The sequence below is a fragment of the Lepidochelys kempii genome, chromosome 7 (assembly GCF_965140265.1).
Source record: "Lepidochelys kempii isolate rLepKem1 chromosome 7, rLepKem1.hap2, whole genome shotgun sequence".
In the NCBI taxonomy this organism is placed as follows: Eukaryota; Metazoa; Chordata; order Testudines; family Cheloniidae; genus Lepidochelys; species Lepidochelys kempii.
Window position 1 is genome coordinate 102,147,407 of NC_133262.1, and position 16,359 is coordinate 102,163,765.

The 16,359-nt window shown below is 35.0% G+C and overlaps 1 protein-coding gene across 4 annotated transcripts in view; it reads right to left on the bottom strand.

Moving 5' to 3' along the window:
- Window positions 1-4,593: 4,593 nt before the first annotated feature.
- The window catches only part of PTPRE (protein tyrosine phosphatase receptor type E), a 266,402-nt gene continuing 254,636 nt past the window's right edge, over window positions 4,594-16,359 (bottom strand). For all 4 annotated transcript variants that reach the window (XM_073354053.1, XM_073354051.1, XM_073354052.1 and 1 more), the window contains 2 exons: window positions 8,643-8,778; window positions 4,594-4,797 (listed from right to left, as the gene is read on the bottom strand). In XM_073354053.1, the coding sequence (XP_073210154.1) occupies window positions 4,723-4,797; window positions 8,643-8,778 (211 nt within the window). In that variant the 3' untranslated portion in view covers window positions 4,594-4,722. The remainder of the gene's footprint in view (window positions 4,798-8,642; window positions 8,779-16,359) is intronic.

The following is a 16,359-nucleotide window of genomic DNA, read 5'->3' on the forward strand; positions in this document are numbered from 1 at the left end:
CGTCTGATTTGTGTCTATTTATTCTTTTACACAAAGACTGTCCGGTTTGGCCAATTACGATCCAATTGCACAATATTTTTATTAGCTGAACCATAAATACTCAGCATTGATAGCTTTAGTTTTAATGTAATGTGAAAAACAATCTTAGTTTTGTACTTTGTAATATCACAACAGAAAATAGTAATCTTTTCCTGAGGACATTGTTCATGGATTTAATAAATGGTTGAACCAGATAAGTGTTTTCTTTTCTAGTCAAATTGTTGGCCAATCAACACATCTATTTAAAAAAGCAGAGGCACCACGTCAGGAAGCACATCGCTCTCTCAACTTTTTGGTAGTACCTGTTCAGAAAATTCATTGCTGACAGACATTTTGTTACAGTACTTTTTGAAAAAGTTCAATTGCTTTTCAAAATGTTCGTCTTACAAAATTTTGGAATTCTAGTTTTGGAAAAGTTGGATAGTTCACTCTTAATTATATACCAGAGTGAATAAAATGAAGTATGCACATTTTGATTTCATTATTGATAGAGTGGGGCAATTAGCTGTCAGAAAACATGAAAAAACTGAAAGAAAAAATTGTAACATTTTCATCCATGGTGTACATATTACATGAAGGATGTGCACAAACAAAATATTGTTTGGAACTTAATTCTGGAAAAATCAGAAAATTATCCCATATACGAGAGACCTTGCAAATAAGAGTTATTCAGTGTGGCTGATCATTAGGGGTTAAGTGTGGTTAAGCCCTGCAAATAATGCTGCACCAAGTCATCCTCTGCTTACCTTATTCTTTTCCTACTCCTGTGAGGTACCAAATTTTTCATTTCTTTTAACTACTGGTTATATTGGCTGGGAAGTGTAGGCATCCATCCACTTTGCAGATACATTTGTTGAGTGGGAGTTGGTATATTCAGGGGTCTGCCTGAACATGGTTATAAGTGGAATAGAATTCTTGAGTCAAGAATATTGAGTGTAATCCTGGACCGACAAAAGTCAATCAGGCCAGGATTTTAGTCATTGAGATTATTTTGGGGGAGAACTATAATGGGACTATTCACATCAGTAAGGGCTACTTCACTGGGACTATGCACTGTAGTAGAGGTTTGCAGGACTAGGTCCTAAATTGCAATACTAAGTTACTGAACTTTGTATGCATAATGCTTCAGTCAGAATATTAGTCTGAGTCTGCAAGAACTACAGATTAAAAGTAATGGAAAATAATTCATCTAGGTAATGGATTTTTAACTCCTTTAGAATACTTAATCTAAATGAACACATAGTACAGGAATTAAATTAAGAGATTTAAAGAAAGAAAAACAGTCTGAAAATAAAAATGAAGCTTTGTTCTTGCATCAGAATGTATTAGATCTTGCAATTTGCATATACAAATAATTCAGCAACATTCACTGGCATTATACACACAGCAAGATCAAATTATAAATGTAATAAAAGAAAATATCAATGATAGCTGAAACTGTACAATACATACATACATTATAAAGATTTAACAAATTAAATACAATTTATTACACAGAAAAGTTTCAGTAACTTTATATTAAAAATGATACCAGGGAAATGAAAACATTTCAAAACGTTAACACAGGAGGTCAGGCTCATTTTAAAAGTTTAAAAAACATACATAAAAATACTTTTAAAACACTGGTAATTACAGTATGCATTCTTTATTAAGGCCCCAATTCAGCAAAGCACTTAAGTGCATGTTTCAGCAGCAGAAGGCCAATGGTACTTCAGCACATGCTTAAGTGATTTGCTGAATAGAGATAGACTTAACGTATATATTTAAATGCTTTAATGAATTGGGGCCTAATGTAACACATGAAAATAGACAGTAAAGTAAGTCACATAGTGACCAATAATGACTACGGACCAGAATTTACATTTTCTAATCCCTATTTGGCATTTTAATGCAATTCCATGCGATACAGAAAATTTATGAAGAGATAATCCTTCTATATATTTATTAGACTGTTGTATTAAGTACAACAACCTTATTTGTACCTTGACTAAAAAAGAATATTTGACTAAAAAGAATTGGAAAACAAGCTTTCTAAATTATAATAAGAAAATGTCATTGCTTAGCTTATTTCTCACTTCTGAAATATTTTTATGGGTACTTCCGTTACGTCTTAGATGTCTTTATATTAAAGACAACAGGAATTTCTTGGCATTTTGTTTAATATTAATCATAGTTTTTGTTGAGTATCTGATAGCCTCCTGATGCAGGAAGTAACTTGCTGCCTTGCCTTGCATTCATTAATCAGACAGAGAGCGGAGTTCTAAACCTGTAAAAGGATCTGTTAGGGTGGATCCTTCTGAACACACGGATGTCAGTATGACTGTGCTGGCATATAGGTCTAAATTGGCAGCTCTCACTTCAGGATAACTTTTAATTATCTAACAAGGTTGTCTCCCCCTCTAAATTGAGTTCTACTCCAGGAGTCAATTGTTAGGTAATATCAAGACAAATCTACCAAACATCTGAACACAGCCAGATCTTAAGGGCTGTCCAAGGAGCACTACAGAATAAAGGGAAAATGCGAAACAAAATACGTAGACTGACTATTAGGGAAAAAATCTCAACAGTGAGATCTACTTAGACTGTAGAATATACTCCCAAGGGAAATGGTGGAAGCATAACTGTTTGTATTTAAAACTAGACTGAGCCATCATTTGAGATTTATTGTTGGGAATAATTCTGCAATGACTGAGAGATGATATTATTAATAGTCTCAGCATCATCAAATTTAGTATCTTATTTACATGCTCCCTATGCTACAAATATTTATATTGACCACCTTAGTGTATTGGCCTTTTGTACCTGCACGTATTTGACGACTTTCATTTTAATATATTTTCCATTTTCAAACCATGCCAGAATTGAAAGCTTATTTAACATTCTTTTCTTTAGTCAAAGATTTTTGCATTTTGAATTAATCCATTAATCTCAAACTATTTAGTCTTGCAACAAATTGTTTTAGTTGTTAAGTGCATAATTACTGTACAAATAAATATACAGCAGTGCATTACTGGGAAGACAATAAGCAGTAAATGGCAGTATTCAAAACTGTGCTTAAAGACTTTTAACCTGAACAATTTTCAATTCACTATGTAATAAAAGGAGAGGTGTGAACACCTTTTGTTACTCTTTGCATTATTAAAAGAATAATGAACTTTTATTTATTTCCAGATATTATAAATGAACATGGGATAGATAAATAGTGCAAGAACTAGAATGAAAACATCAGTTTAGGTATGCTTATTTTTAAATTAGGCTTTTATGTTTGCATTCAAAAATAACCAATTAAACAAGACAGAACTATTGCATATTAATATACATTAAATTAAATATTTTTATATTTATTTGTGCTCATTAATTTATATACTTTTTTAAAAGATGAGAGAGATATTTTTAAAATATTCAACGTTCAGATGCCTTGTGTCTTTTGTACTTTCTGTCCCCCAAATCCTGTTTAGGTCTCTGAAATATTTCATTATATACACACATGCAAACACATAGATACCCCCTTTTGTATTAGGGAAAGATCTGATTTTTAACTATGGAGACATTATTTTAAGAATATACATTTTAAAAGAGCTTTTTCCTATCAACAGTCTTTACTGCTGATACCAGTGTGATTTCAATATTAAAATGCTTTTTCAAAAAGTTTAAGAAGTTGCTTTTATATTCTAGTCAAGTAGAGTCTCAGTCTCTCTCTCTCATACATATTATATCAAGCTCTGTGTCGGTGGCAACAGGAATAATGCCTCTTGCAATAGTTGACAGAAGCTCAGGTTCAGCAAAACTATTCTCAGCAGAATTTATCTTCTGACATGCAAAATATCTTCAAAATAGTGAAACTCACTCATAAATTACAAAACTGTATTTCAGTAAGGAACATTTAAAATACATTAGATTTAATAAAAAAGCAGAATAAAATGAATGTTCAAGACTACATTGAAATCAAATAATTTATTAAACTCTGTATTTACACTGAGTTATTTCTAACTGACAGCTTATCTTGAAATAAAGCTGTGCACAATATACTGACTTTAAAAAGCATGGCTGTTTGTTTGTAAGTTGTAGTGGAGCATATGTTATTACACCTTGAGGACCAGATTCTGACACCCTTACTCACACTGAATAGCATCTTACTCCAGGAACAGTCTCATTGCCTTCAATCGGACTATTTGTAGAGTAAGGTGTTACTGAAGATGAGTAAGGGTGTCAGAATCTGGCTCCTAATGAACATTACTACTCATGAAATCAATTGTTTGTTATTGACCTCAGTGAGAGAAGGGTCAGAGCCAACACATTCACTATGATTCATTATTTAATATAAAATAAAAAATTGCTTTGTAAAATTTAGGGGCTGCTAAACTTGGGAAATAAAATTAATATTGATATTTTAATGTATTGGAAAATGTAAAGAGAGAAATGCAACCAAGATTTTGTTAAAAATGTATATAACATTCAACAACATATATACTGATATTTTGTATATGAACATTTATTATAATTAGCTTTTAAAAGATATTTATATTTGAGTAATTTATAATTTTATACAGCAAAAGTGACTTTTAAAGCAAAACACAGACAATATCATTTACAGTAGGAATTATCATAATGGAAAATATGATATAAATTAACATGATTTACAAATATTTTTACAGACTAAATTAAAAAATAAGGCAGGAAGTTTTATTTGAAATTAGCATAATCAGAATATATATCAATGAAATCTTGTACCACTTTGTAGCAGAATTCATACTGTTCCTAAAAAAATAAAAAAGAAATTCAGATTTACTTCGATTGTACATTATGTTTAAGTTGGAATAATCAGATTTAGGTAAATCCATAAAATGCAACATATTCTAAATTGGACAACAGCAAGTTTATGACAAAACAAATAATCTACCCCGTTGATGGTAAATTTTATATTTCCGCTCTTTGCACAAAAGGTTTTTATGCTCAATTTTATTAACTTGCAAGTTTCATAGTCTTTATTAACTGACACTATTTGTATGTAACTGAGCCTGTATGTAACTAATCCTCCGCTTCAGGGAGGATGATGGAACTGGGAGGTTGAAACAGAGGAGGTCCACAAGAGGCTTCTCTCAAAACTTAATAGACATCTATAATATGAAAGAAATTGCAAACCACTGAGCCCAATCCTGCTAAGTGCAAAGTACATTTTGGGAGGTGCAAAGCACCCTCAATTACCATTGATGTCAATAGGAGCTCTGGGGTGATCCACACCTTTCAGAACTGGGTTCACAGTGCCTTTCAAACAACCTCAAAGCACCTTACAAATGCTCTATGCATACATATTATTATGATTATTAAACAGTTATATTGTAGTAGCATGTAGAGGCCAAGTGTGGCCCTGTTGAATTCCTGCCCCAAAGAACTAACAATATGAATATTCTTTCTCATATTTTTACACACACATGGAAACCCAGCCCAGTTACAAATGAAATGCACACCTCCCAGTTATAAATGAACAGCCATACTGGGTCAGACCAAAGGTCCATCTAGCCCAGTATCCTGTCTTCTGACAGTGACCAATGCCAGGTACCCCAGAGGGAATGAACAGAACAGGTAATCATCAAGTGATCCATCCCGTTGCCTATTCCCAGCTTCTAGCAAACAAAATGAAATGCAGTCACTTCTGGGTAACAGTTATTTAACAGCATACAGCAACACTGTATATTTTCTCCTTGCTCTCCCCAGTGATAAACACTGACCTCACCTGCTTCCAAGGTCATAGACCCATAATACAGTGTTTCCCAAACTTTTGAAAGCTGAGTCCCACTCCAGAAAAATGAAACCAATCTTCCCCTCACCCCATGCAATGCTGCCGTTTGTTGTTAAAGACCTATCCATCTTAAATTTATATATCTTCCACTATCCCCTGGCTAGTTCTTCGTCCCTCCAAGGGAGGCACATTCCACACTTTTGGAAACACTGGTGTGAATCTTCTTAATATGATACTTTGTCTTTGTTCCTACAACACGGGGTAGTTAATGTTGACAGTAGTAAAGTATTAACACTGGCATCTGAGTTCACTCCCATTTAAATGAATGGGAGAGTTCACAGCTTGTTTTTTGGTTTTGGTTCAGGCAGACATCTCTGCATTGGTTACACTCAGGACATATTTTGAAGGTTTTCTCCACAACCATAACAGTGCTTCAATCATAGGCCTCTAGGACCCCTGAAGATATAGGCTCTATTCCTGGATCTGTCACAGAGTCCCTGTGTGCTCTTGGACAAGTCATTTAATCTTTCTGTACCTCAGTTTCCCTACCTGTAAAATGAAGAAAAAAAATCTACCTCAGAGAAGGGTTTTGTGTAGGGCTGTCGATTAATTGTAGTTAACTCACATGATTAATTCAAAAAAATCGCAATTTAAAAAATTAATTGTGATTAATCGCACTGTTAAACAATAAAATATCAATTGAAATGTATTAAATATTTTTGGATGTTTTTCTACATTCTAAAATATATTGCTTTCTATTACAACACAAAATACAAAGTGTACAGTGCTCACTTTATATTATTATTTTTATTAGAAATATTTCTACTGTAAAAATGATAAACAAAAGAAATAGTATTTTTCAATTCACCTCATACAAGTACTGTAGTGCAATCTCTTTATTGTGAAAGTGTAACTTACAAATGTAGATTTTTTTGTTACATAACTGCACTCAAAAACAGAACAATGTAAAACTTTAGATCCTACAAGTCCACTCAGTCCTACTTCTTGTTCAGCCAATTGCTAAGACAAACAAGTTTGTTTACATTTACAGGAGATACTGCTGACCACTTCTTATTTACAATGTCACCTGAAAGTGAGAACAGGCGTTCACATGGCACTTTTATAGCCAGCCTTGCAAGGTATTAATGCCAGATATGCTAAACATTTATATGCCACTTTGGCCACCATTCCATAGGACATGCTTCCATGCTGATGATGCTTGTTAAAAAAAATAATGCGTTAATTAAATTTGTGACTGAATTCCTTGGGGGAGAATTGCATGTCTCCTGTTCTTTTTTACCTGCATTCTGCCATATATTTCATGTTATAGTAGTCTTGGATGATAACCCAGCACATGTCCGTCTTAAGAACACCTTCACAGCAGATTTGACAAAACGCAAAGAAGGTACCAATGTGAGATTTCTAAGGTTACAACACTCAACCCAACCTTTAAGAATCTGAAGTGCTTTCCAAAATCTGAGAGGGACGAGCTGTGGAGAATGCTTTCAGATGTCTTAAAAGAGCAACAATCTGATGTGGACACTACAGAACCCGAACCACCAAAAAAGAAAATCAACCTTCTGCTGGTGGCATCTGACTCAGATGATGAAAATGAACATGTGTCAGTCCGCTTTGCTTTTGGATTGTTATCGAGCAGAACCTGTCATCAGCATGGATGCATGTCTTCTGGAATCGTGGTTGAAGCATGAAGGGATATATGAATCTTTAGCGCATCTGGCACAAATATCTTGTGATGCCAGCTACAACAGTGCCATGCGAACGCCTGTTCTCACTTTCAGGTGACATTGTAAACAAGACATGGGCAGCATTATCTCTTGCAAATTGTAACCAAATTTGTTTGTATGAGCGATTGGCTGAACAAGAAGTAGGACTGAGTGGACTTGTAGGTTCTAAAGTTTTACATTGTTTTATTTTTGAATGCAGTTATTTTTTGTACATAATTCAACATTTGTAAGTTAAACTTTCATTATAAAGAGATTGCACTACAGTACTTGTATTAGGTGCACTGAAATATGCTATTTCTTGTGTTTTATACAGTGAAAATATTTGTAATAAAAAATATAAAGTGAGCACTGTACACTTTATATACTGTGTTGTAATTGAAATCAATATATCTGAAAATGTAAAAACATCCAAAAATATTTAAATAAATGGTATTCTATTATTGTTTAAAGTGTGATTAATAGCGATTATTTTTTTTAATCGCTTGACAGCCCTAGTTTTGAGATTACTGTTTGTAAAGTACTTTGAGACTGTTGAATGGAAAGTGCTAGAAATGCAATGTATTACTATTATTTATTCAAGTTAGCAGCTCCCCAGGAATCTGTGCTTGAAATTTATTGAAAAGCTATCTTCAAATATTCATAACTTTGTTAAATAAATATAACCTAAATTCTTCTAATGTTCCAAAGGCACTTCTCCTCTGTGAGAACTAACTGCAAGTCAGTTTGATGTGTTTAAGCCATTTTTTAGATGAAAAAACACAAACATTAGTTCTTTTTAAAATAAAATGTTGATAATTTTATGATCATAACTCAAGAATGTCCCCATGGATTTTTAAAAAACCTTTCACAATCTCTCTCCAAACAAACAAAAATCAGCAGTTGGCTAACAACAAACACAGCAACTTTTACCCCCAAATTAATTTTTAGAAAGCCTATTAGAAAATAAAATAGAAGTTTATAATGAAACACCTCTTGCAACCTAAGTATATAGTTGTTAAAAGTAGTCCCATAATATTATATTTACTGCAGCTAGTAAAATGAGCCTTTGTTCTCTTCCCACCATAACACTTACAAAACTTAGATCATTTGACAAAGATTCTTATTGTTAAATATCATACCAGCGTTTGCACCATATGTGGCCTTTGCATTCTTAAGCTCTTCACAGCTTGAAATACATCTAAGAGCCCTTCAGCCTTTACTCGTTCCAGAACATTGCTGAGTGCTATGAATGTACCTGTTCTTCCAGCTCCAGCACTGCAAGACAAACATATTTCTTTTGCTTAACAAAATGTCAGGACATACCCATCCAAATTACAATAATGAGCAACAAAGATACTTTGCATAATAATTAATGCAAAATATTCAAGTACAGTTATTAGCAGAATAAAAACCTCTTGCTAAGTTTATTGCTGTCATTTGCGTGGCATAACTTTCCATGTTATGATCAAGAATTAATAAAAATTAATTTTCAACCAGGCCAGTTCGGATAAAGGCCTGTCTCCTGCGAACACTTACATGCTTATTTATACAAGTGAATAATTCCATAGAAATCAAATGCACTATATGTGTGCATAAAATTAAGCACACGTATACATGTTTGTAGAACTGGGGACATAATCCCATAGACTTGAAACTTTTCTAATCTGTATTTGTCTCCAAACCAATTGAAATTTATGGTACGATCACTGTTATCTTTAACACAGAGTAGTGATTTGGGCAAATTCTTTGTTGCTTATGAAAGGGAAGACTTGTCAATAGCTGAATCCTATTATATAGTACACCATCCCTACACATCCCTGCCAATGAATCTATTTCCTGACCTACCCCTCCTTATTATTCTAGCTATGTGTCTCCCTTGATCAGGGACTGCTCATTGTTCCAAATTATGTGATCTGAGGGGATTGATCTGTATTGGTATATTTTTCCTTCTTGATCACTTGTCTGTAAGCAGATAAGACTTCATATTTGATGGTCCAACAAGAAAATGTGGTTGTCCCAGTTGTCAGGCTCTGGCCTTATTGCTGCTGCTGTGACTCTCTAAAGGCTTTTCCCTGCATTGTTCTTGTTTTCTTCTGGACGACTTTACCAGGGTTTCTCATTTTTATTTTCTTAGTTTTAGTGTGTTTGACTCTCATTTTATCTTACAGACTTAGCTTTATCCTCAATTTAATATAAGTGAATAGGTAAAATGTATTCATTGTGCAATTCCCTATAGACAACTACTTTTATCAGATTAAAGGCAGCTGCAAAATCTAAAAAGGTTCAGATGTATACGTAATTAGCCAATCCCTAGAATATTAAAATATTACTGCCACTACCAAGTCTGAAACTAAGAATCAGAACTGATACTCCATATTATATATTCAAACAAAAAGTACAATTCCTAACTACTATTATGGATAAAATCCATCTAATTTGAAATGTAGCTCTGATCATGCAGAATAGCACTAATTTAGTCCATATCTGCTGTTGCATGCACAAAGTGACTGAGTCCACTTTCTACCTTTACACTCATATTTCCCTTGTTTTTCAAATTTCAGCAGCTGATTAGATGCTTGCTGACATTATTAGTGAAAATAAAATAGGGTGGAGCTCCTTTCACTGCCATTTGACCAGTGACAAAGATGAGTTTACATTTTGTCTCCTAATTTCACTTTTGTTCAAAGTAACCAGCTACTACTAGTAGAGGCCAAGTAACAGTGATTAGGAACTGTGAGGCACACAGCCACAATGGGGGAATAATCATAAAAACCTGGATGATTCTGGGAATCTGTGATGAGGCTAAATGAAAAACTGAAAAGTTTAATTCATGTCCCTAAACCAAGGATAAATATAAAATAATTCATTAAGTTTGAGTTTTTAACATATCTTAATAATTTATAAGCAAGATGAATGGTAATCACCATCAACAGTCATTGCTTTTACTTTATTTCCATCAAATAAGAAATCTTTCTGATAAGCATGTCCTTATGAAAAGATTAAATACAATTGCATGTATCCTCAGCTGGATACATTAAAGCCTAGTAGGAGGCTAAAGTGAATAGGTAAAATGTATTAGTTGTGCAATTCCCTATAGACAATTACTTTTATCAGATTAAAGGCAGCTGCAAAATCTAAAAAAGGTTCAGATTTATACGTAATTAGCCAATCCCTAGAAAAACTGTCTAAAAGGTCGGTGAATGACTCATTCTGGAATAGATCCATAGCTGCAGGAAGATGAAAAAATGCTATAAGGATATAATAGTATGAAATACTTTGTAAACCTGTACACAGAAATAGTTAAATAGCTACTCATTCCCTTCTGTCTAAACAAAAAAAATGAAGTATCCCCTTTTATCCTGCCCCATACCATCTGCCCTCCCCGCCCCCAACTTGAGAAACTCTTTGGGCAAAACTCCACCAGAGCCACATGTTTATCTCTAAAAAATAATTTAAGTGTGATTGCATGTAGGTTCAACTTCCCTTAGAAATGCAAGATAAAAATATATGTTGTATGGTTTACAGTACAGTACTCTCCCCTTCATATTTGTTCTTCCCTCTTTTCTGTGACAACCGCTTACTGAATCTAAAGAGTTTTAAAAGAAAAAATCTTTTAGGATAATGGCCTCTGTTAATTTGGCTCACAGAATAATATTGTTTCTTGAAGGATGGAAGAATCAAAGACAAATGAAAATCTGATGGGGCAAACTGATGTGGCTACAGAAAAAATCCATTACAGTGGGGTCCTTAGGCTCCATTACAGTCTAGACGAGAATGCCACTGCAGGTGAGAAGAAATAAAGAAGAGAAAAACTCAGGCAGCTACAGAGAGGAAGAGACCGAGAACAGAAGGCAGTTACAAAGACAATATGGAGGACAAAGAACTATAAAAACTGTCTCTGGGTAACACTTTTAGTAAAACCCTTAAATATTATGTAGTTTGATATTTCTATTATCTATTATAATTGTTGTGGTCAGTCCTTGCCACTCTTAAATCTTCTGTAAATAGAATGAGGAAAATAAATAGAAACCTGTGTCCTGAAAATTGGTAATATTTAATCTAGATAGAAACATGCAAATAATAAAATTTCATTTGTTTTATTACATTATTGTTTTATTTAAATCTGGAGAGCCAAATTCATCCATACCTAACTCCATTAATTCACTGGGCTGGTGATGTATTTGGCCCACTACCTTGGGCACTGTATCCTAGGCAATGGGGAAGTTCATTAGCTTGCACTTAGTTCAATGAGAGACCTATTTAAGGTCACTGGATTTACATGAACAAACATCTGATTACAGAATATTACACAAAATATAAAGTAAGATTTTAAAAGTAATGGACCTGTTCCTGTAACTGTTTGCCAGTGGCCAATACAGCAGTGTTTCTGCTTTGGAGGTCTTTACATTCTTGTTGATATGATATAAACTATAAACAAAAACTAACAGAGTTTTTCAAAATAACCATTGCTTAAATTCTAAGATTCACACAGACACAGAGTAAATGTGAATGCTGGAAATTCATGGTATATCTGTGCAAGACACAATGGGCCAAATCCTGCATACCTCACTCTAGCGAAACACCCATTAATTTCAATGGGACTTGTACCTGAGCAAGGAGTGTAGTAACAGACACCTCAATTCTCACTCAAGCAAAACTCCAAGGATATGGTCCAGGGATATGAGCAAATTCCAGCAGGAAATCTGGAATAATCTAGTAAAATGATGATACATTATTTGGATTTGTTTTAGATTTTCCAATGTTAATTGTCGTATCTTATAAGTGTGTTTACTATGTGTCTATTTGTGCCAGCTAAAGTCATTAAGCCCTTCTTCAAATACACATTTCAGCCCAAGGAGATACATTAACTGTATCAATGCTATTATTTTATTTTAAAATGTTATTTATAAATTCTTGTCAAAGGAAAAATGTAATCATTGCAGATACATACAATAAATTCATTTGTGAGCTGCAGATAACAACAGGCCTTATTGTCCCCTATATGGGCTATTTGCCAAAAGATGTTTGGTTCCCAAACTCAGTAGATCTGGAATACACACACACATGCATGAACATACACACAACCATTTGCTCAGCAGCCCTGTGAATCTGCACTTAGTTCTGCCCCCTCTTCCAGTGTCCCTGGCAGTGAAGTTGTGCTCTCAGAGGTTCTGCTACCATATCCATCCTTTGGAAGAGGCATGTTCAATATTGTGGAATGGAAAAGCAGGTGAATTAATGCGGATAAGATCTGCATTAACTTACTTGCAAAAATCCCAAAGTATCAGAGAGCTTTCAACCACTGGTCTTGCCCCCTATGCAGCCATTTGAAGGAGCGTCTAGTAGGTCAGGACTAAAAAAGGAAAATGATATTGTACGAGGCAGCATTAGATTTCCTCACGTTGATCTCTAGGGTACTAATATTACCATCTAAGAAAATATATTCCAGTTTTTCCACAATTCTCACATTTCAAGTAGGACTGTATTATTTTTAAAAAATAGGAATAAATGCTAATTAGTACAACCTCTTTACCCACATATATACAAACGCTAGAGATTGAAAAACAATTCACAGACTGCATCAAAAAAGAAATGGGAAAAATCTGGGTTATGATAAACTTCCTTACACAAAATTCAGAGATAAACAAAGTAACAAAACCATATCACCCCTCCTCATTGTCAGGTTTCATATCATCAGAGCTCTCGAGTAATATTTTATTTAAGAGGATTCTGCCTCATCATACTCAGTGAAAATGTCTGTTTTTTTCCTTCTGAGATAATATATATTTTGGCCAGGGGAAGAACTGCTCCTGTGCACTGTGAGATGTTTCCTCTGTTGATAAGTTATTTATGAAATTGCAGAAAATATCATAACCTTGCCTCTCCTCACCTTTTAAACCAACATCCAACCCCCTACACCACTTTTTCCTCATCTGAGAGGCATTTTAAAACTGCAGATAAGGTAGGAAACATGACTTGGGGCCAAGGATTTTAGGTTTTCACTTTTTACTCTAGACAGTCTAAACTTTAGACATTTCTCAGTAAACCTCCAGTCACTGCATCCCTCCCTTGTAATCAGAGATTTTGCTCTCAAGAACCAAATTAAACACTCAGCATTTGGGAGTTCCTCTTTTGCCCTTTTTGGAGGCACAACTAAAAACGAAAAATCTTTGTCTCACATATGAACCACCAAGAGTTATTCACTTCCAGCACTTCACTACTTTTCATTGCCCAGTTTTGTTTTTAAGAACTTGATTGTAATGTTTAATTAGTCATAGACATGTTAAACAAATTTGCTCTTAGCAGTTTTTGTTTTAATTTGCAAGTAATCTAAATGACAAACAATGATTTTGGTGATATATGAACCAGTAATGTGTCTATATTTTAAGGGATAAGGAAAAGTCTGTTAAGCCTATTTTTGCTGATAATAACTTGCATACAAATACAAACAGCTCATCCATGATTATTAGTGTCATGTTTCTCTGTTGGAAAAACACATCACAGTGGATAACCAAAACCTGCTTTAACAGTTGCTACATTAGACATTTAATTTTCTGTATGCAATACGGCTTAAACAAAAAATGAAATCAAATACTTGACTAAATGTATGCTACTGCAGGTCGCAGAGATTATAATCAAAAGTACACACAGCTCAAAAATGAAATGAGAGTGCATTCTGCTTTACAGACATATCATTCATGGATAAAAATGGCTAAATTAGGTCCTTCTACTTAGAAGTTGAAAGCTGAACTTCCCACGAATAAAGACACTAAAACACATACTTAAGAGGGGAATCAAGCAAGGGGGCAGGTCTTCAGCTGGTGTAAATTGGCATAGTTCCATTGACTTGAGTAGACAATTTACACCACCTGAATATCTGCCCTATTGGCTTCCTTCCCCTCTTAAGCGTGTGGAAATCACTGCATACCTTGGGCAAGCAGCTACTGCAATTGCAAGCTCACACTTGCACAGAAAATTCCTAAAGGCTTAGAGTTTAATCCTCAAAATACATGGGCTCACATTAACATACATCTTGGAAAATCAGCTGCTGGACTTGAAATGCACTAGGTGGTTTTTCAAGATTTGAATCTATGTGTATTTGAGAGAAGGTTCTAGTCATAAGCCTTAAGAACGTGGATGTAAGAGTTTTCAAGCACAGCAACTGATTTTCCAAAATATACTTTCATGTGAATCTATGTAACTGAGAAGAGTAGAGAGCTCTAAGTCTTAAGGATTTTGGAATATTGTTTTTATCATTCTAGTGGTGTTTTGAAATAAACATATCTTAAAATTCAGGGAGAAATGTGGCCTACAACATTAACCTAATTCTTCAAAGCTTTTGTGGGTCTGAGAGGATGGAAATATTAGATGTAATATGTGGTTCTAGTTCTTTGACTTCCAACATGTTGCATTAATCAAAGGAATACTATAAGGCAAAAGAGCTGCTTTTCTCCCTTACTGATTGGCTAAAACTGTCCCATATTTTACCCGCTTTAATTAGCATTCAATGTCCTGACTTACTAACAGATTTCAAAAAGTAGTTGCAGGACTCCACTGTCAAACTGCAGAATAAGGCACTAAAACTGTTAGTGTCTACGAGTTCAATTGGTACAGAGAAAATAAGCCTTTAGGGAAAATATGTGAAAATAGCAAAGAACAAAACACAACAGAAGCAAAAAGTAGGAGAGAGGAATTGCTTGTTCTGTTAATTAATATGCATATTCTTAGACCATGTCCTGAATGTCAACAGACTCAAGCCTGTTTCAAGCTCCCAGACATTCAAATCAAGGCACTGTTAGCAGAAGTGTCACCACAGCTGTTTGTTCCAATGCTGCATGAGAACACAGATGATCTTTCAGGTAACCCACACCCAAATCATAGGCTTCACAGATCAAGACCAGCACCTTTAATTGTGCAAACTGAAGGTCAGTGCACACTTCAGAGAATAGGTATAATGTGATCTCCCTCACTAACTCATAGCTGGTAAGTGGGGAGCTGCATTCTGCACTAGATGTAGCTTCCAAGTGGTCTTTGAGGGTAATTCCCTGTAGAGCACATTGCAACAACTAATTTGGAAATCACAAGAGCTGAGATAACATTTCTGCAGAGAGGGAAATAATCAATTGCCTATTATCCAAAGGCAAATGGCTGCTGCCAAAATCCAAAGGCACTTTCAGTTTGCAGACCTCATTGAAAAAAAGACTGGCATACCTTTACAAATAACCATCACTGTCACCATCATACTGCAGATGCTAAGTGTCTCGCCTGCTGGAAACCACAGACAGGTGCTGAAAACCTCAGGGTCAATACTATAAAAGGCTACTGATAGATCTAAAAGAATCAGCATAGGAACTTGACCTCTGTCCATTTCTAAGCCTTGGTCTACACTAGGACTTTAGGTCGAATTTAGCAGCGTTAAATTGATGTAAACCTGCACCCGTCCACACGATGAAGCCCTTTTTTTCGACTTAAAGGGCTGTTAAAATTGATTTCCTTACTCCACCCCTGACAAGTGGATTAGTGTTTAAATCGGCCTTGCCGGGTCAAATTTGGGGTACTGTGGACACAGTTCGACGGTATTGGCCTCCGGGAGCTATCCCAGAGTGCTCCATTGTGACCGCTTTGGACAGCACTCTCGACTCAGATGCACTGGCCAGGTAGACAGGAAAAGAACTGCGAACTTTTGAATCTCATTTCCTGTTTGGCCAGCGTGGCAAGCTGCAGGTGACCATGCAGAGCTCATCAGCAGAGGTGACCATGCAGAACTCATCAGCAGAGGTGACCATGATGGAGTCCCAGAATCACAAAAGAGCTCCAGCATGGACTGAATGGGAGGTACGGGATCTGATCACTGTA